The 23,054-nt window shown below is 37.8% G+C and overlaps 1 protein-coding gene across 1 annotated transcript in view; it reads right to left on the bottom strand.

Annotated features, from left to right (window-relative positions):
- Positions 1-23,054, bottom strand: part of ctnnbl1 (catenin, beta like 1) — a 53,157-nt gene that overhangs the window by 15,271 nt on the left and 14,832 nt on the right. Inside the window, exons 11-13 of the mRNA XM_020922342.2 lie at positions 21,072-21,253; positions 11,527-11,624; positions 10,399-10,479 (exon numbers count right to left, since the gene is read on the bottom strand). Coding sequence (XP_020778001.1) covers positions 10,399-10,479; positions 11,527-11,624; positions 21,072-21,253 — 361 coding nt within the window. The remainder of the gene's footprint in view (positions 1-10,398; positions 10,480-11,526; positions 11,625-21,071; positions 21,254-23,054) is intronic.

Below are 23,054 nucleotides of genomic sequence, written 5' to 3'. Positions count from 1 at the left end.
TTTTTATGTCTCTAAAAGGTTACACAAGTGAATCAAGGTAGCACTTTTGTTCTTTTATGGTTTTACTAATTAAATGTTGGGTTCTGTTTTGTACAGTTGTAGGAACAGCAGCCAGAAGATTAATCAGGGATTTGGAGTCTCTAGATGACAAAAACATGGCTTGTACAAAAGGATTAATTCGCTCGAGAAAAGTCTTATTAGTTTTTTTCTCTCTCTCTCTCTTCAAGTTGTCTTTTCAAAATGAACTGTAGTAGCTGCCAGTGCAGTGTAATTACAAGGTTAGGTTATGTTTGAAGTGGGTTCCACCTTTGAGACCTGCGGTGAAGAAAGGCAGAATTGAGTCGTCAACATACTTTATAACTTTAAAGGTGTACTATGTAACTTTTCAGCTGGGGGTCTGTCACATTCTTGTTTCTATGAATATGTAGTTATGTCATTGCTCTGCTTGGAATGTCCCACAATATAACATTAAACAGATCTACCTTATACGTATTCAATTATAGTTGTGTTTTAGTTTTTGTTTTTCCTAGAGTGAGCCACTGTTTCTGTGAATGTTCATGCATGTTGTTAACTTGTTTATTTTCTTATAATTTTATGTGAAAACAACACCACTGCATTGTGATATGTAATATATAATACAAATACGTCAAAAATAGTAAGAACTACATACACTATATTAACAGTACTGGGGGCAGTAGTCCCTACTACTGCTAATACAACAGGTACTTCTATAGCTGCCAATGTGCCTACTTCAGTTCCACTTTGTCATAAATTTTCAAAGTTTCCGCCGTAAGCTTACATAGCTGACGTCTGTATTTATTGCCAGTGTATAAAATGTCTCTTATTGGATGTTGGGAGTAAATAGGATTTTCTAGCCCAGAGTCAGAGGCCATTTAGTTTATTTGCTGCATAAAGAAAGGAGCAGAAGGGAGAGAGAATGGGACACTGCTCTGCCAGTTTGAAGTTGGCAGCAGTATTAAGTGTCTTATCAGCTCTGTTTCTAAAGCCTTTAGAGCTCCAGATATAGACACAGAAGATACATTTAGGAAAGTGCCAGGGAGGTCTGGGACAGTTTTAAGTCAAAGTAACCAGAGCAATGAATATGAGTGCGAGGCTGCATTGGCAAGAATATCAAAGGACACAAAATTTTACAACTTATCTACCGGTTTCAGCCTCTGTGCATAGGAAACATTTTTAGGACTTTTGGCCACTCGAAAGACAGGATATTTAATTCTAAATGAAGCCCTTGAAATTTTTGAAGGAACAACAAGGGCACAGGTTTGCATAGGGACAGTGAGGACATGTTACAACCAATATCTGGGGAATACAAAATAGTCCCTACCAATATTTGCCATTTTATTTTAATAAGCAAAAATATAAATTTATTCCCATATTTTTCTAAACTCAATAGTATTAATTTAACAGAGTGATGTCATTAGTGGCATCTTATGCAGGCGTGAGTGAAGACGCTGCGCACCAAACTTTGAAAAACTTTTCAAAAAGAACTTACTTGGTTTCATCTTCAATTAAACTTGCCTTATAATGAGTCGCCGTGGAAAAAGAGCAGCTATCACCACAAGTGCACCTCCCAAATGGAGCCCTACTCGTGAATTGTTAGCAGCCAGACTCTATTGGCAATATTAAACAGAAAAATGTACGGACATTACCTCACAAACATCTCATCACCAACAAGCAAAGGGAAATCTGCTGCAAACTTCTACATCTCTGTTATCCGGTAAAGAATCATCTTAAAAGGGCAATGGACACTTTGCAAACTGAAAAATGAAACTACCTCTCACTTATTTTGGATTCTGTGTGTTTTTTGAAAGAATTCATAAAACATTTGGGGGAGAGGTTAGCTAATAATGCCCCCACCAAAGCTGAGACCAAACCTACACCCTTGAGGAACAATGTTGAAGGTTTATAACATTCAGCAATTTGTGATAATAATTTCAGGCAAAGGGCATGGGCAATCTATGTTATAATGTTGTTTCCTCACCACAAACATACGTGCAATTGTGTTTTATTTCAGTCACACATCACAGAATCTCTTTATATTTAGGTTGAGGTGTTCCCTCAAAGAGAAAACACTCTGCTCCACCTTGTGACATCATGTAGTAATACAGGACATGTTACACTATGTTTTTAAAATCCATACACCTTCAAACTCCAGCCCTGGAATTGGCAGTCTCTACTAAACTAAAGCTGTTCATTTGAAAACAACCACAACATCACAAGGTGCAACAGGGAATTTTAAGCTTTGGAGATGTAGACTAATAATAAAACAACTCAAACATGTATTACTGAAACAAAACACAACTCCAGGAATGTAGTTACATTCTAACATGGCTTAAACTGCACAAGAGTCAGTTTTGCATTGTAGAGGACTTTTACTCAAACAAGGTAAAAACATATGCCTTTTGAAAGCTCAAAACTCAACAATACAATTCTGACAACATATTCCTCATCATCTGAAAGTTGACCCAAAATTCTAAAACATGAACACCCCACTTCCATACACAGCCCCACCCTACAACCTGATCTGTGGCCACTGTGGTGTTTGAACAATGACAAGTCTATTAAATATTCATTATGTTGTGTGCAAGTGGTCGCCTGGGATATTAAACGAGAAGTCAGCAGGAGAGGCATGCCAGTATTTATGATGACGGTCGGGTTTTGTCCACTCCTAAGTTTTCTGACACCAAAGCCGATACGTTCAGCGCACCAGGCATGGTCCCCACGGCGACCGCCAAAGAGAAAGAAGAAAGAATAACGTGTTGAAAGGAGGGATTGGACAAGTCAATTACTGCAACCTCGGGGGAGCCCGGCAGCCCCGCTACACCACAGACAAAGTAATAAGCAGTGATTTTCCCTCTCTCTGCTTTTTCTGTAACCAGGCTCCAATACAGGAAAGTCATTTATAAAATAATCAAATCTGAATAAGGATAGGACAGTAATAAGGGGGAGCAGACACATGGAAAAAAAAAAGACATTAGCTGCTTTTTAAATTGTTTTCGATGTAAATGTCATCAGAATATGAAAGGCAGGCTCAACGCATATAGGAATTATTTGTTGACAATGTAGTTTTTCATTTAGTGAGTGAAGAAATTCTTGTCAGCAGTTTGCCATTATGTGACTATGAGTTTATGCAACACTTTTAAGAAGATTAAGTAAACAATGGAAGCAGAGGGGTTCTCATTAAAAACAGAGATAAGGAGCATGGTAATGAGGCTAACTTTAAGAGAAATGGGAAACGTGGAGCAATGAAATGCAGAATTTATCTTCGGTTAATCAGACTGAAAACACAGAGGCTTTAGGTACGCTTTGGTCTAGTCTGACAAGAACAAAACCACACTGCCCAATCAAGGTTATGTGAACTGCTAATGTAGATTAGATGAAATATGTATACAGAACCGCTAAGTGCATGTCATGTTGCTTCGTGATAATAGAATTCCAGGTAGTAACTTTCATTTAGATCTGGCTGTGTTTATATAATTTAACACAGTCGATGCAGTAATTTGAAAAATGGTTGGGTCAAGATATAGTGTACAAATAGCAGTAGTCACATAAAGAATACTACTAATAATAAAGCAACAGTGGCAAAGGGGTTGCCATTTAAATGTACAATTCAAAACTATTCATCCACATTTTTTCTGAGTTAAGAAACTAAAGGTGTTAAGTGAAAGACTAATTAACCTACGCGAAGAGTTAATAAAAATAATAACAGTAATATCACAAATTAGCAAATTTTAAACTTTTAAAAGATTTAACAGACACCTCACAAAAATGTGCTGGGAGTTTCAGGTGTTTAGACAACTAAAAATATCACATGCAGGTGCAAAGCCAATTTCAACTTAACACAGACATTTTGGGGTTAGAAATGTCTGGTGTCAGCAGAGCCTAAGCGGCTCATTTCTGCTATACTTCAAATACAGCACAATCTGAGAAGTACACACAGATGCTGCTTTAGAAAGTGCACTCAGGCAGTTTACCGTATTGAGGTCGGTCTCGGACGCCTTCTGCTAAGCTTCATCAATCTCGTGAGCTGTTAGCTGTTAGCCATAAACTAGAGCACCGGGAAGGCCTGGGACACGGCGGGAGGGTGAGAACACAAGAAGGATGTGAGGAACAAAATTTATGGACAACAGAAACCTCCAATTTGTTGGTATTTCAGCTGTAGGACTCTGCAACTTTGCAACTCAACAGGACTTCACTTTATGAGTCACAAAAAGTTGGAGTTGACTGATTCAGTCAAACTGCATTTCCACTGCAGATACTTCTGGTTTCTTGGTACCAAAGTTTAAAAATAAAGATAATACTTTGCTTAGATGTATTTGTTACACTAACTACTGGAAACTGCTGTGTTTACAAATACTTTTTTTTCAGTGATATAGCTCAACATTTTAGGCAAAAGATCACATTTGCCAAGGGTAATGGAGAATACTGTCATGATAACAAATTTTGAAGTTTGACATACTGCAGAAGGAAATATAAACAATAATATTGAAACCAGTACCCTATACTCTGCATATAGACAAAAACAACAGACACGATAAATACTGACCCCCCAAAAACATTGGTTGAGCTTTTATATACTGAACGATAAGTTGATATAGTAATTATCATGACAGGCCTAGAGGGTGCTGTAGTGAACAGGGATAGGAGCGTGATTTTAAGCTATGGGAAAGTATGCAGCCTCAAAACACCACCACAGGATTGAGTCAGAGCCTGTGCTTTCCTCTCTGTCCTCTGGAGGAATCAAGGCAGAGATGACTGCACCATAAACATTTTGCTCAGCACATTTACAAACTGGCTTAACCAGGGGAAGCCAAATGCAAATAAACCGACTGTGCTCATGAACACATGCCCAGCTTTAGAGTAAGATACAGCTCCATCACCTGCTCCCATACTAAAGAAGGAGTCCACAGCCACAGAGGCCAGTCTCAACAATTTAACTTATATTTGCATGTTTTGAATTTGTTTATAAACATGCAAAAAAGGTTTAGCATGCTCAAATGTGCAAGAACCAGAGATGCAAAAATTTGCACAGTACTTTTATATGTTTCATGAAACTTATAAGGTATATCAGTTTTTTCAGTAAGTCTGTCACAAAAATTATAATATGGACTTTTAATAAATGAAAGCTGAAACAATATACTATTGTATTTTGGGTGTCAATTTTTGTCTTTTGTACATTTCTTTGTAAAAATGGGGAGATATGGGGTATATTTGTTGTAATAATTTGAGCTATAAAACTGTTGAATAAGTAGCATCTATGGCTAATTATTGGTTCATTTTGCTACACATTGTGCTGGATCTCAGGTTGTTTTGAATGATATTGTTTATTTAAAATGGGATTATCTTGCATTATTGTTATTGTGTGAGTGACATAAAGTAGTTTCAGTATTATAAATTTATCGCTATATTTCACTGTAGCAATATATCGTGCTTCAAAATTTGTTATTGTGACAAAACTATTTTTCAGATAATGATATTTTTCCAAGATTTTCTGAATTAATTCTTCTAACAAATACTAGATCTAAAATGCTCTCTTTTGCATAATACATCATATGGTTCATTTTTCTTAGTGAAACAATACTATTCCAACTCAACATTTGTGCTCACATGTGGATACTTTATCACCAGGGCCTCTGAGAATCTGCTTGACAGAAGGCCTCTGAACTGTGACTTCAAAAGAGACTGTTACGCTTTCTTATCAGCTACTTATCACAAAGTCATACCTCTCCCATCCCCGCGGAAGAGACGGCACTGCGCAGATACATGGTGAGAACGATGGTGAGGAGAGAAAGAGAGAGAAATGTCAAACTGTCTGGCCTTTTTCTGCCGATCCCAACCTCACTGCCTGTCGGGAAATACATCTTCACTCATGGTTTGACTATCTGTCTCCACTCACATTTCCTCCTCTCAATCGCCTCGGTTAGTCACATTGTAAAGACACATTCTAATGGAGCTGTACAATAGAGCTGAGTGTATGACATGATGAACAAGGACAGTCTGAGGTCAGTTTGATGTCACACAAGTACTACATTATAGTGTATATACAATATACATATGTGTCTTACTGGTGCATGTTGTGATTGTGACCATTAAAGAATCCATTATGATAAAAATGCAACAGTACAATTTTAAAGGATGGCTTGTGTCTATTTCAGAAAACTGTAGATGAGTCGAGCTTTTGACTGGGTCAGTAGAGATGTCAAGATTATTTGATTAATGGATAAATTTGTGAATTTCCAGGTAACTGTAATTAAATACATATCTGTAATAATTATAATATAATAATCATATCAATTCTCACTTGTCTAATCCACCTGTCAATCACCCCTATTTGAAAACTGGAGGATTCACCAGTGACCAGGCTCACATCTTTGTAAAGTCCTGAGGAAGTCTGTCTTCTGGATCCCAGGCAAGCGAGAAAGTACTTCACCATAACCACTTTTTATATTGAGTTTCATTTTAAAAAATCTGTCCACAATGTGAAGGAAAGAAAATGACATACATCACGGTTTAGTAATTGTATTAAAAATCATTATATCTGTAAAATCCTGATGTGGTCCACAAATATACACTAGCACCCAAAGGGAACCTACAGTAGCACAACAAAACCAGAATAACATTTGGCAAAGTGTAGTCTCCTAACTTTGCTGCTGAGGTGTAAGTTTATGTAGCACTGTCATTGCATACTGTTGTGTCCTATAACTGTATTGAGTCCTGCTGAGAGTAGTGTAAACAAATGATGCAATGTGAAATGTACAAAAAGCTCAGCAGTGTGTCCCATACATAGACCAATCTGTAGCACAAAATGAAAACCAAGCACCACAAACTGATTCCGCCTCTTTTTGTTCAACGCAATTCTGTCATTCTAGCTCACAGAGACAGAGAGAGAGAGATAGAGAGAGAGAGAGAGAGAGAGAGACACAGAGACAGAGAGACACAGATACAGACAGAGAGAGAGAGAGAGAGAGAGAGAGAGACATAGACACAGAGAGACAGAGAGAGACACAGATACAGACAGAGAGAGAGAGAGAGAGAGAGAGAGAGAGACATAGACACAGAGACAGAGAGACACAGATACAGACAGAGAGAGAGAGAGAGAGAGAGAGAGAGACATAGACACAGAGACAGAGAGACACAGATACAGACAGAGAGAGAGAGAGAGAGAGAGAGAGAGAGACATAGACACAGAGACAGAGAGACACAGATACAGACAGAGAGAGAGAGAGAGAGAGAGAGAGAGAGAGAGAGAGAGAGAGAGACACAGAGACAGAGAGACACAGATACAGACAGAGAGAGAGAGAGAGAGAGACATAGACACAGAGACAGAGAGACACAGATACAGACAGAGAGAGAGAGATAGAGAGACACACAAAGAGAGAGAGAGAAACAAGAGAGAGAGAGAAACAGGAGAGAGAGAGAAAGAGACAGAGGCAGAGAGACAGACAGAGAGAGACAGAGAGAGAGAAAGAGGAGAGAGAGAGACAGAGACACAGAGACAGAGAGAGAGAGAGAGACAGAGAGAGAGAGACAGAGAGAGAGAGAGAGAGACAGAGAGAGAGAGACAGAGAGAGAGAGAGAGAGAGAAGACAGAGACACAGAGAGAGAGAGAGAGACAGAGAGAGAGAGAGACAGAGACACAGAGACAGACAGATACAGACAGAGAGAGAGAGCTATATATATAGAGAGAGAGACACACACAGAGAGAGAGAGAAACAAGAGAGAGAGAGAAACAGGAGAGAGAGAGAAAGAGACAGAGAGAGGCAGAGAGAGAGAGACAGACAGACAGACAGAGAGAGAGACAGAGAGAGAGACAGAGAGAGACAGACAGAGAGAGAGAGACAGAGAGAGAGAGAAAGAGAAGAGAGAGAGACAGAGACAGAAAGAGGAGAGAGAGACAGAGAGAGAGAGAAAGAGACAGAGAGAGAGAGACAGAGAGAGAGAGAGAGACAGAGAGCGAGAGACAGAGAGAGACAGAGACAGAGAGACAGAGAGACAGAGAGAGAGAGAGAGAGCACTTGATTTATTTTTCTGAAAGCCACGTAAAAAGATGTTCTGATGAGGCATGCATATGCACCAGATAAGCTAATGCTGTTTCATTATTTCATTTAGGTGCCTTGTACCTTTAGTAGTTTCTTATGTCTAATTATAGTATTTTATTTATGTAATTTGTATTATTATATAACTGTTACAAAATATGATTTATTTTGTTTAACCCCCAAAAAAGTTAAATACAAGAACAAGTTAATATTGATTGAACTAGGTCTTGAGTTAAGTATTTGAAATAAAAAAAATATTTTTCTAATTCATTCCTTGAATGTTTTGGCAAGTAATTCTCAACATGAAACTTAAAATACAGGTCTTCCTATAACATAATTTGAATGTGGGGGGCACACAATGCTACTTGGTCTGTAGGAAACACTGCTCAGTATTGATACGTTACAGTGACATCGTGCTGGGGGTGTTCTGAATGTATCTCTATTGGCAGAATGTTCAACAGTTACCATGGTGACACAAAGCACACATCAGGAAAAATGGTCAAAATGTTTTAATATAGTCTGAAAATAAAAAAAATATATAGATAAAATTTATAAACAGCACATTTTCAGGAGCCAATGATCCATACAAGTGTTCCTGCTCCTGGTTAGTTGTTTGATTTTCAACAAAAAAGTGAGAGTGACTAACTGTAGTAAAAACTGTTGGCTGATGCTAGCTAACTTGTGACAGTAACTTTACGTGTCGGAGGCTTGTTTAATTGCACACTTGAGTAACACAGTAAATTATCAATAGCCCAATGCATTATTATGCTTTACATTCTGTCTACTAACCCTTCCACTTGCTAAACACCAATCTACAAGCTTTTGTCATGTGTTCGCCAGACCACTTTCCTTTCTGTGTTACAGCCATTATCAGGGCCTGTCCACTTATCTGCTATCAGCCTATCAGAGCCCTCCGTGACTGTGGCTCTCCAGCCTGTGACACCCGATGACAGCTCAATAGGATCCTGGAGCGCGCATATCTCCACTGTCATATTCTTATCAGAGGAGCTGCCATGTTGTTTCTGGTCACTTCCTGCTCACAGCTTTGAATGTGTGGAAGTCTTATCAGCCCAAGCATTCAGACCACATCCCGGGCCTTTCTATTGGGGATTATCAAGAACAAGCGTAGAGCAGTTTGAATCATTTTATTTGCAGATAACAAAACTAGTGGGGCAGAATAAAAGCGCTATCGCTATTGGTTAATCAGTTTATTATTAAATTCTGCATTGGCGTGGGAATGAGGCTGAAGAGATAAGGGCGATAGCAAAGCCTTATGAACTTATTCTACGTGTATAACGGAACCAACTATAAGGAAGGGTTTTAAATCAATCATATACAATAGGTTAACAGTTGTATGGCTGTACTTATCTATTATCAATCTTGTAGTCATGCTTTAGCCAAATGTGACCTATTTACTAAACCTTTTCGATGTTGGATGTCTGTTGTTATAAGTGATTAACTATAAATTATGTTCTCCATCAGGAATTAAACGTTTTTTGAATTAGTAGTACTGGCTATAGTCAAAATATTTTGTTAGTTCTGATCTTCTGTCTAAAATCATGAAAAATTACTATTGTGCACTGAAGAGTAGCAAGATCAGTTGGACGATATAAGAGGCTGATATTTGTAAATTTTAGCATACTTCCTATCGGCCTTACAGTAAATCTCTAGTACAGGCTGACAGTTTGATGCCGACCGGCTGCATATAAAAATGCACAAGCTTTAGTCAAACAGTTTAGTGTGAAGAGGTAACTACACAAAATGTGACCACACTGCTTTCTCAATAGGTTGGTGGTAAAAAAGAACTGTGGGTAAGTCTTCAGTAAATTTAAATAACAGAATTACAAGATTTGGGGGACCATTATCAAAAATAAGCTCTACATACTGGCCAAAAAATAAAGCGTATTGGCCTAAAGATAAAGCTTACTCACCATTGGTTTCTCTGGATTCGAAACTATCAGTATAGCAGTATCGGCAAAACAACTCAAAACCGCAAAAATCTCAACTTAAGACTGTGCAGTACAATTGGGCACTGATTGAACATGTCACGTTTAATACCAATGAAATCTCTTGAAAGTGTCAATCAACTGAAACAACTGAAACATTATTGGTAAATATGTCACCTCAGATAATATTAAGAAATGTCACGTCAAACTATTGTCTCTTTCAAGTCAAATATGAAGAAAATGTCTGGTGCTGTTTTTGTTTGGTACTGAACATCTTCTCTGTCATGTCCGTATGACCAATTAGAGCTGGAGGTGTATTCTCTGACAGTGATACGTGACAGCAGAAGGCACAACAGAGAAAGAGGAAGGTGATGGGTATAGAATGGTGAAAGTCTTACATGCTTTTCTCCTTCGATCCTCTTGTCGGCCTGTTGAACAGCCTCCAGGTATTTAAAGTACAGCTCCATTAGCCGATCAACCTGCAGGGAGAGTGAGTGAGTCAGAGTAAGGGACAGAATGGAAAACTGAGCACTAACAGTTGAGTAAAATGTGTGTTATCATGGCACATTAATATGAGCCTACTATATCGTCATCATTTATTTGTCGTTTAAACCTGGAGACAGCATCTGACCCAAAAAGGAGTAGTGCCTCTACTATTCTACAAAAATTTAGGACATTCAATACCAGTGTACTAAAAAGACCGGATGGGGGATGTAAGAAGCAGTAACATGAACTGCAGCCTCCACATTAACAAAAGTCTGTCAGATGGCCTTAAGCAAATATGAGAGGAAGTTCATGTGTATGCCAGAAGTAGGTAATTAGAAGAATAAAACAATAGAGAAACTACAGAGAGTACAGTGATTACAGAGGTTTGATACTTCTTTATGAAGCTGAGAGATGTCAGAGGAGATTGACATAGTAATAGTATAGTAATGTGATAAATAGGCAGTGATGATAAGGTGTGAGCCCACACAGTGAACCTGCTGCGTATACACAAGAAAGTGAGTAAGGGTAGAGCTAAAGTGGACAGTAGCTGACATACAGACAGAGGACATACAGTCCTGTGAAAAAGGTTGCGCTCATTAACAAATCGACCTAAATTATTCAGGTACACTTACATACACAGATCCCTTTGATAAAGAAAATCACAATATTTGGAGTTTGGAAAGCCATTTTAAACTTTTACTACATCAAAGTGAAAAACATTATCCAAAAATTGTGAGGGTAGTATTGAATTCAAAGTGTATTCATTTAATACCTTTAGTTTTAAGTATTTACTTTCAGTGCTTTATTTCAGTCATTACATTTTAACGCAAATAAACTCCTGGAATTCTTACCCTTGCCCTCATAAACCGTTAAGAAAATAATTTTCACAAGCAGCGTTTAAGAAAAACATTTTCATTAGCAACCTGTTTCACAAATAGGTTCATTATGAAAGGTTCATTCATATTATCTTCAATAGCGATTTTGCCATAAATAGAATAGAATGAATTTAAACCATAAAAGATACAGGAACAGATACAAACCTTCTCACAGTCATTCTCAGTGAACTTGGTGAGTAGCCTGCTTCTCTGTTGAGACTTGAGGTTCCGCAACATGGAGGCGATGATGGAGCACACATGCTCTGTGGAAAAACAAACAAAAAGCAAGCTTCAATTTCAGATCCAAAAACATTAGTCAGGCTTTGGGCACAAGTGGAATTGTTCATACAAGTCCACCGCTCTGTGAAAGAACAGATCGATTAGCACTGGAACATTTGTAATTACAGCACGCAGGCTCCAGATCCTTTACAGTCACTGCACACAACAAACCAGAGACAAACTAATGAAATTTAGAAATCAATTACATTTTAAGTGCTGCAGCTAAATGTGTAAATAAATATGTACGCCATGGTGACATTTCTGTAGGAGATTGGCTCTAGCTGCACTGGTGGAGTTCGTGAGGAGAAGCATTAATTATCTATGTTAGGAACAGGAGCCAGCCATCTGCATCCAGTGATCAGTCCTTGTTAAACCTTGTGCAAAATAAAACAATGTCAAAAATTACAGAAAAAAGAAGCTTATTTGTAAAAATAAAAAATAATAGTAGATCAAAAAAATCATAATAATTAAAATGAAGTAAACCATCATTAGTAATGTTTTAATCTGATAGACCTTAGCGTTAACGTGAAAATGAGCTCACAGCAGTGGAACTATTAATGACAAAACATGTTAGTCAAGGCCAAACTGTGTTTTAATGTGAGCAGAATAACAGCTGCTACAACTGAATAGTCCCCCTCGTATTGTCTTGTGAGAACAAGGCTCTCCATTTTCATCGAGGTAACCTTGTTAAACCTTTTCTGCCCGAGTGAAATTCATAGTCCCCTCTCAATAGCACAAGGCCACTGTAAAGTCTAATATTTATTTTTTGGTGATTCAGATGAGACAATGGACTGTACACAGAGGAAGCACAATATGACATTGTAAAATCTCAGGATAGACACAGTCAGGGAAAATGTAATTGGGCTTTATCAACAACAGGTCAATATTCTCTCTCAACAAGGCTTTGCAGTTGCTAGGCAACAGGCATAGAGGAATCAATCCCATTTCTGCTTTTTAAAAGGGGTCGTGTTTGCTGTCAGCTGCTTTTGTGTGCTCCCATACGACCCTCAGAGTCCTTCCTCAGCACTCGAGAGCAAAAGGAATCGAAGCTAAAGCACCTGCTAAACCTGCACACACTCTGCAAACACACATCACACAATAAAAGGTATCAAACACACACCACACAATAAAAGATATCATTCTGAGAGCAAACATGTACAGCAAGACGAGACGGGACCCTGAGACGCCAATAAAGCATGTAAGAAGAAGAGCCACAGTCTGAAAATATTGGACTGTTTAATCATCAAAGCGCCTCAGGCAGATGAGGCCCTCTATCAGTGTATGTTTCAGAATATGGTAAATGGTCATGGTCACATTTTTATATAGCGCTTTTCCACCTTTAAGGCACTCAAAGAGCTTTACAACAAGGAACCACTCACCCATTCACACACCCCTTCATACACCAGTGTACGCAGACAGTGGGGGCAAGGTAGGTCAAGTGTCTTGTCCAAGGACACAACGACAGGATTCACCTGTGAGAGCTGGAATGGCACCGCCAGCCTGTGGGTCAGGCAATCCGACCACTCCACCGATGATGTTAATGTCGAAAGCAGGATTACAGTACCAGCATCTTCTCAGTCAATACGCAGCATATCAAATATTTCCTGTGCTGGACCATTCCAAAATTCCTTGTGAACCACAGTATTTCCCATGCACTTTGACACCAGGCTAACCGCCATTTCCGAGAGGATGCTACTTTATCATCCTCATCGGGCAGTAATTGATGTCACCACCTCACTGGTCTGTCGGGGGCTATTGATCTGGTGGGACTGTTCTGTCCACGGAGCTGAAAATGGAACAGTATCTGCTCCAGCCACATTTGTGACGCTGGACTATAGAGCGTTTATCAGCACAAAATGAAGAGACAGCGCCAAATGTTGTTACATTCCTTAGAAACACGTATGACCTTCAGAACTTAATAAAAGAAAAGATACTATATGGGTATTGATTTTACTGTAATCTCACTCGAGATATCATTGCTCAAATCATTGATTCAGGTTTACTACTTGAGTTTGTGACTATTATCATAAATCCAGCATAATGCAAGGCCACTCTTCACAAGCCACTATATATTTCAGACATAATAGTTCTATATTTAACAGTATAGCCCAAAATCGCCACTCACAAATACCTTGCCCTATGAGTGAATAATATTATAGACCAATACTAGAATCACAGAAGCAAAAGTAAGATTGAGCGATATTGCCTAATTTTTATTTTTTATTTTTTGTAAAATCCCTCAGTTTTCCAGGTAGATCCGTGGCAAAGGAGAAATTAATTTCTGTCAACTGGACAAAAGTTTAGTCCAGTTGACAAAACTGAATTTCTCCTTTGCTATGTTTTTTTTTTTTTACAAAATTGAATTTTCTAAACAATTTTATACTTTCCCCCCTTTCCACTATAACTGTTCTGCAAACTACTTAAAATTGTCAAAACTAAAAACAAAATTATTCAATGTATTCTAAAACAAACTATTGCATTAAACATGCAGCCCCAACATTTGATTAGAAGTTACTGATTTTAAAGCAGTCAGTGCTGCATGGCCCTGTGCTGAATTTTGGTCACTGTATGACCGCAGTGAGCAGCCTTTCATGTATTTACAATGCCATTTCCAATGCAAATTCCAATGCCAATGGAATACAAATTGATATGAACTTCAAATATCAATTGAATTTTTTGCACAGCCCCTAAGCTAAACCATTAATGTTTATAAGAAAGCTGCAAGTTAGCATGTAAGTCAAATAGAAAACACTGAGCACAGCACTTAGAACCAGGCAAAACATGGGCTAGCTCTAAGGCAAATGTGCAGTTTCTGTACATCATGTTTTAACAAGGTTCAACACTACCATTACACCAGGGCCACTCTCATCTGCACAGCCTTTAGGATTCAGCTAACTGTGTACAAATGTTAGCCTTCAATCACCCGCTATCATCGACCGTTTGCCTCGTCTCTGCCTCGAGGGGATCCATAGAACCCAGTTAACATGCAAATGACCGGCCTGGGATATTGACAGCTGAAGGAAGCAGAGGAACAGTAGGTAGAGGAGAGAGTGACAGATAGGCCCTCTGTGAGCAATCAGTAGCAAAGACATCTACGAATGTGAGAGACAGAAATGTCACTGAATTATAAGCATGTATTAATGCTAATTATTTCATGTTTTTAGAATAACTTAAATAAGACCTCCAGTGTGTAGAGCAAGGCAGGCCATACCGTCCATCTCAAGCTCATACAGGTACATTGGCACACCTGGAATTGAAATAATTCTAGTTCAGGAGGTAAAGCTCTGCTCATACTAGACATGAAAAAGGTTTATTATTTTGTTAATCTGCGCCAAATATAAAAAAACAAACTTCAAATGGCAGTTCAGTTTCAAATGGCAATTTCTGTGTCTTATAAATGAGTCAAAATTATTTAAACTATTATTCATTATTGCACTTAATGTAATATGTCATACATGTTAGATCAGCTAATAATTTCAGGAATTAAGCACTCAATTAAATGCTCTGAAATGTTCAACTTGTTTTTTCACTAGTGCATCCTTGTTTGTCTTCAACCACTGCAATATTAAACATTGTGTATAAAATCCTCTCCATACATCAGAAGGCCTGCAGCATATTTCATTAGAGCCTGTGTTTACAGAGAACAGAACATGATCAATCCCTGGCAAAGGGAGACGCCAAACGTGAACACCATGTTAATTAGATGCTTCTTTACAGAAGGATCTCACAGCAAATCTCTGCCTCCAAAAATGCACCAATAATGGGATTATGCAGCATGACTCTGACAATGTAGATCCAAATCAAACCTGACTCTTGTAAAATGTTACAGATCTTGAATTGTGCCACTGGGGTTACAAGCTTTGATCAAATGTTTTTTATATGTTTTTTGCCCTCAGCTCAGACATGGGCATAATGTTACATTCTTGTTAAGGTACTGGTGGTTTTCATGTGATGATGTCATTCTCGCAAATGGGGGCAGGAGACAGTTTTTCCTATTGTGCTTACATTGTACTTTCCCATGAAATATCTAAGACGTGAATTCACAAAAGTTTAACTAAATAATTTCTTTAAGTGACTAGACCTATTAACTTCTTAAATTTTACCAATAAGCTGCTTTTTCACAATATTCAATTTAGCTGATCCCCATCTATATTAAAGGTGTACTATTGGTAACTTTTTGGCTGCTGATGTTGTCAGTATTGTATGTTATTGCAACTTGTAATATAGTGGCAGTGGTGGTTCAGAGGGACAGATACACAGATTTAGACTATACAGAGGTATACAATAAGTGCTTGTCTGGTACCCAATATCAAGATTGTGCAGGACAACATATGTGTGATATTAAACTGACTGTAGCACTTTCAGATTTGTTTTTCAAATGTAAAGTGCAATATAAATAAACTCTATTATTACTACTATTATTATTATTATTATAACACAGTCGCCATTAGTGCTGCAGGGTTTGACCCATGGGGCAGCCTTTGATCAAACACAAGAATGTGGTTTGATTTGGTTTTTCCAGCTCAGATATGGACATAACATTTCATCATTAATTTCAGATAAGTACTCTTCTCAAATGCTTCACTCATTTCACGCTCTGTGGTCACGCTTTGTAACTGTCTATTAAATCTTATCTGAGAAAGGCGGGGAGAACGTAATGAAAGAGGTAAAATGAAAAAGTAAATCAAAGCTCTTAATAAAATGAGATCTTGCATCATAAATGATGGATCTGGAGTGTAAAATAATCTCAAATGTATCTATTAACAAAATAGTTTTATGAAATCTTGCAAAGTTCATTCCACTTTTCCTTTCTTCATTTAGAAGAACAGTTGCCTGGCACATTCATAATGACCTTTCTATATTTGTTATAGAGGATCAAACATGATGTGATGCAATCAGATTTTTATTAATTTTTTTTCCAGTGAGGCATGTAAAACAAAAACAACACCTATAGTTTAGTGCTTCACTTACTGATGTTTTTATAGTCACCTGTGATATATTTTCCTGTCTTCTGTCATTCTGTCATGGCCACGTGAACTCGGGGAGATTCATCAGTGACCAGATTTGCATTTTTTTGCATTAAGTACTGGGGAAGTTGAGATTCTTGTAGTACTGTATAATGAATCTCTTCCTGCATTCACTAGTAAAGAACTCACCTGCATTGTTGGCCTACACCATCCAAAAAAGTACAATAAAACTGCAAACTACTCTTAAAAGTACTGCGTGTAACGTGAGAGCATATGGCACCACTGCCATGCAAGATGTGTCTTAAAAGGGTTTCAAACATACCACTAGAGACCAATGCAGTATTTTCTGAGGCTACTTCAGCCTCCATTTCGCTTTTGCAAGTCTAATTTCCCCCTTTAGGCAAAAACACAAAGTTCCAGCAGCACTACAAGGCTCTGAGCAGAATTTCAAGGTTTAGCATTCATCCTTGATAAGGCCAAGCACTACACCCAGGGCTGTTAGTGAGTGTAGCGCTAAAATAAACAGGAAAGACTCCATGTTTGATCCCTGTGCAGCCCCTGTGCCCGGTCTCACTAAACAAACAAACACTGCACACTTATGAAGGAGGTAGGGCACGTGACTACCGCTTTGCCTTGTAATGAGATGTTTTCTTCTGCTCTCTCCTGCATCATTAACTTCCTAAATATACCCACCAACAACTGCAACCAGTGTCTTTTTATCAATCATGCACATTTTGGTATGAGCAGGGACCAATATTGTAAGGTGATTTGGATTTAGGGGTGGGCAATACTGACAGAAATAAATGGTAAAATATTTTTTGCATGGGGCAAAACTTGTTTGGAAGATTACACTGCAAGATTCATTAATTTTTTTTTTTGTAATTCAAATCAGCTATTTTTTGCTTTTTATTTTAATTTTAATTTTTCTTAGTGTTGTTGGCACTAAAAAAAGGATGTAATGAGACAGTTCACCAGCTAATGTTGGCCCAGACGGTCTCATATTACACTTTTAATTTTACTAAACTGTCCTGCAAACAGAATAAATAACAGTTACAAAACACATTTGGATTATTTTTTACCATACAATGTTTCTGTTTAAAGAAAATTTATTATATTTTCAGTCTCTGCACTAGTATTGGTTGAAAACTGGTATTGGCAGATGCATAAAGCCAAAGTATTTTTTCTCTGGTGAGCTACCTGTACAAATGAAAATGCCAGAGCTACTCGTTATAAGAAATTGAGTATATACAAGAGCCATGGCAAGCCTTAGATGAGGTACAGTTAGATCCCTATAAAACAAAAACTATTAATTAGTGCACAAAGTTAGGAATTAAAATGATACACGTACAATGATAAAAGGCATTTAATTAATCAGATTTTACTTATTCAACAAAATAGGTGTAATTCAAAAATCCCGAGCGACAGGTTGGAGACCCCTGGCCTAGATATATTTGGGTATTACTACTAATACTGCAAAATGAACATGCAGAAAAGAGACTGTTGAAACCATGTGCAACCACTTTCAGTATATGAAATGTGTAGATCAAATGAAGATACTGCAGATTATCATGAAGTGTTACACAACAAGAGGAATGTACTGAGAGAATCTGGCATAAATCTAAAACAATAACAAATTCTCTTCCCTGGCCAGCCAGAACTACAAGCTTTGACAAAACTTTATAAAAACGAGTGGATCTGGAGCCATATAGTGTCTCCCGGATTGCAAAAGGTGTGATTGACAGGTGGATTAAGCAATCAGAGAGATGCATGGTCTGTTCGTGCCAAAAACAAACATGACTGTTTACAGGTAAAAAAGGGGAAAAACAACACGAAGGACTGAGAAACTATTTACTTACCTCAGGTAAAAGAAGTTCTATATTTTTTTCTGAAGGAGATGTATTTCAGAGAAACGTGATACAAATTAGCAGATGTGGTTGGATCATCTCATGTTTGGACAGAGGTTTTTCACGCTCTATGGTCCAATCCCAGACCTTTCTGGATTCAAACAGAATGTTGAAGGGACAAGCGATTTTTAATTTTGTATCAGTTATCAGTATCACCAATTGAAGTAGCAAAGTATCCAGCAGAATATTCAGCAGATGATAATATGCAAAGGTGCATTAGATCCACTTACTTATGCCCACTGCAAATGTCTCTATTAGTTAGATGGGGGTTTGAATGCTAATGTCCTCTGGCAATTCCGGCCTATTTGTGCTGCATCAGTTACAGAAAGGATTTAGAAGACACAAAGACAGAATGTTGAGGAGGAGGACAGAGGAAGAGGAGGATGGAGGAGTCTGTGAAGCCTAATTACTTATGTTTGAAGCGCCTGATAGTTAATTAATCTACAGAGCTATTGTGTTATTTTAGAGGAGCACTTGATTGGCTGAGTTTTCAATTAGCATGCTAACAGAGTGGGAGGGACCGCTCTGTGTATTATGACACGCGTCTCAATCCGCCAATAGCACTGAGACCAATCAATGCATGATAATGGGAAATCCTATACAGACTGGCTGAAAAGAAAGAAAGAGAGGCATTTTTTAATTACGGACATTTGAGAATCACAATTTTCATACACTGATTAGCATATGAAAAATGCGGGTAGCTTGTTGTCTGATGGGATTTCTTTTGGGTCACAACAAATAACAGGATTAATTGATTATAAGGGATTATATTAATATTATTACTATTAATATTAGAAAAGATGTGTAATTTGGAAATTCAACACTTCGCATTGTAACTGAAGATATTAATTAGAAAGAGTTTCATTAAATATAGGGATGCACAAATCTAAAACTGGTACCAGATATTGGTTCCAAATTATAGGTTCAGCCAATATCCTGGTTGGACATACTGTATAAATCGATGTAATAAAACTATTTACTGAGTGTAGTCGCCCAAAAAGTTTCATAATGTAAGAATTTTATTTATACAAAGTTGTTATGTTGTTACCTGAGTGATAAATAACAAGCTACTTCACACATTTGGATATGTTTTGTCTCATTTTAATTTAGTTTTAAGGACATAAATGCTGTTTTCAGTCTCTCAGTGGTATTGGCTGATATTGGGTATCTGCAAATACTTAAAACTGTAATATTGGAATCGTATCAGAACTAAAAAAGCTGGATCGTTGCATCTTTAATTAAAAAATTATCTAAAACATTATTCATTGTGTGATTTTGGAGTAAGATATATTGCTTTATAAACAGTTATTACAAACAATAAATAAACCTGGGATTAATGAAATGTTCATATACTGTTGCTTATTCAAAAATCGTAACATCTCAAAAGGTTTTCATCAGCCCACGTTTGTAATGCAGGTAATATGATCCAGGCTGATCACGTTAACATTTTCCTTGCTTTACAGTGTCAGAATTTTTTTTAACCTTCACTAGCATCTGTCTTATGTCCAATAGCATTATTCCAAATAGGCGCTCTCCACTCTCTCTGTATGCCTGTGTTAATTAAAGGCTGTCCGGTTCCAGTGGACTCCTCATGCTTGCTGTGGAGAACAAATTGTCCTCCATTGTGCTGTGCCTCTCCCAGGGACAGGACAAATTAACCTTTGACCTCTTCCAGCAGCAGCAGGAAGGCACTTCCAGATAAGCTGTCCCAACAGTTAAACCAGGACATGGAACAAGACAGGATTTGGACACTCACCCAGAGCGGTCTGTATCTGTGATATCAGCCAACTACAGCTTTGTAGTGGGGTGAAGACAGCATGGATACCCAATACTTTAGCAGGTTCTGTACTATACTACTACTAGATATATTATTTAGCCTACATTTACTGAAAAATACACAATTTGTTGTATGTAGTTGTGTGTGTGATGAGTGTGGAGAGGTTGTGGGAGGATTTTTTTTGTCTTTTTTTTTCATTATGTATAATTTAAAAAAGCATCCTTCACTCTGGGGCTGGGAATCGCAGGGCCTCTCATGATTTAATACGATACATGCGATAGTTGATATATTGCATATGATATTGATACCGTTAAACCACCACTGGACGAAAAAGGAAGACTGATATTTTGAATCCCGCTCCAGTGAGAGTGAGAGATGAAAGATCAAGATACCACAAAAAGGCAAGCATGTCTCGGTCAGTCTGTCCCAGGGCAGCTATGACTACAGTGGTCTTGCCATCTATATAGTGGCAATATTTTGAGTTTTTCTTAAGAGAGAGAGAAAAAAAAAAAGACTGTTCGTGCCATTCGTGTTTGTGCTCCAGTCAAAGACAAGAGGTTCTGGCGCTGAGGCCGCAAAATCAATCAAGATGGGACTGATAGTATAAACTGACAGAACAAGGAGGCAGCAAAGCGTGATACAAGCAGATTAGAGAGTGTCTGAGAGAGGAGACGCCACAGCGTGAAGGAAGGCGGTTAGACAGGACTGACCCCTGGGTAACAGTTATAATCACATTAATTAGATTGGTCTTCTGAGCAATCTGATATCAAAAACATGACTGACCTTCATGCTCTTTCTCTGAAGTCCCAGTTTTCTTCATCTTTTTGGGGGTTTTCATGAAAAGGGGAAAGATGGTTCTCAGGCCCAGGATGTCCACAAATTTATGGCAGTTGTCGGCACCCTCGGGTCCTATCATTCCGTGGTCCAGAACTTTCAGAGCACTAGTTCGGGACATTTTCTTTTCTCTGAGGATTAAGAAATACAAATGAGACTGTTTTTTTTAACTAAAAGTGCATTATGTAAAGTTTCTGATGACGAGTCCTTCAAATGCTTTTCTCTATGGAGATGTTATTGCTTTCTCTGTAATGTTTCACATTATAGTATTAAACCTTTCTATCTTCCAAACTGCAACCCCGCTCAGTCAGAATGCCTCTTTTTTTTTTTGAGTATTTTTGAGCTTTAAAACCACCTGTAATTTAATTAAAAACATGCTTGAAGAGGTTTTAGATTTCATCCATTCATGTTTGAGTATTTTAGCAATCTCTACCATATTCAAACCTTCCTTAGGTTTACCTGTAAGATTATGTGTAAATAAACAAAAAATATGATAGGTGTTAGCAGATACTACCCCATAGAAGTAAAATATCCTCTCTTCAATGATATTAATGAAAAGATACAGATACTATACCAAATTTGAATGAGTCAGCTGAACTGGCTTGGGTAAATGTTAAAAATATGGATTTGTCTTATTGTAGACATGTTTTAAGGATAACATTAGTTTAGGGAAGTAAATACAGGAGCAGCTGTAGTACACAAATAATTCAATATAGTTCATTTGGGGAAAGAGAGGGCACTTATTATAGATTCCATTAAAATATGTTTTTCCGGTTTCTCGTTTCAAAGTGACAAATGACTATTAATGAAGCCAACTGTTACAATTAGTCTTCAATATCCAAAAAGACACAGATATTTTGCATCAGTTTGCAAGCTGGCTCATTATTATCAACTAAATCGAACCATGTGTTGTGCAAATCTGATCCTCATCTGTTTATTGTCATTAAACGATGGCAGGATGAGCAACACCAACTGTTCCTCCTCCTCCTCCTCCTCCTCCTCTTCCTCCTCTCCTTGTCTAGGTTCAGGAAATGTAGCCGTCTGTGCCATGTCACTTCCTCTGTTCCCACCAATGACAGATGACAGTGTTTATGTGGGAGGAGGGACACATATTTCAGCTGCTGAGTGTGCCTGTCTGGACGGATGTATTAAATATGATGGACGGCTGAAAGGGCCACAAGCAGCAATGCACTGTGTGTTTTGTGAAGGCAAACCAGACATCTGACATACTACACATTCACGTGGTCAATGTCACATGGAGCAATGCATGAAATATGTTTGCGAACAACAGTCAGTTCAGCTAAAACTAGTGCAAAATAGGTTCTATATTATGCAACATTTACATATGTGAACTTTTAATCATGTTAAAATCAATAACATACCTGGAGTTATGTTTTGTTTCATTCAGACATGTTTGAAGAATGGGTTATTATTAGTCTGTCTACATCTACAAAGCTAAAAATGCTCTGTTCCACTTTGTGATGGCAAGAAGCAGTAGTTTTAGTAGTTAACAGCTACTTTTTACCTTCAGTTCAGTAGAGATTAACCATTCCAGGACTGAAAAAATATGCAGGTTTTGTGTGTGTGAATGAAACAAAACACAACTCCAGGTTTGTTTTTGATGAGGAAACAATATCATTATAACAAAGATCAGAAATAAGCACAATATAAGCCCTATAAATGTGGTTAGTGAGATTGGATGCAAGAGAGTAGTAGTTGTTTAGATATGGTTGATGTTTTTGATAGTTAACAACATGGTCTATTTTAAAATTAAAGCTGAATTTAATTTATGCTGTACCTCTTTCTTTATTTTGTGAGTGTTCAGTTTGAAGGTCTTGCTTTTAAAAATTTATAAATACTCTACTCATGAAACAGAGTGTGACCCCCTAACTTTTTTTTTAATCAACACCCTTCACTGCTTTAATTTTATAT

The sequence above is a fragment of the Boleophthalmus pectinirostris genome, unplaced genomic scaffold (genome assembly GCF_026225935.1).
Source record: "Boleophthalmus pectinirostris isolate CB_2022bp ecotype Guang Dong unplaced genomic scaffold, ASM2622593v1 HiC_scaffold_8, whole genome shotgun sequence".
Classification (NCBI taxonomy): Eukaryota; Metazoa; Chordata; class Actinopteri; order Gobiiformes; family Gobiidae; genus Boleophthalmus; species Boleophthalmus pectinirostris.
This window is presented reverse-complemented; position numbering and strand designations above follow the sequence as displayed.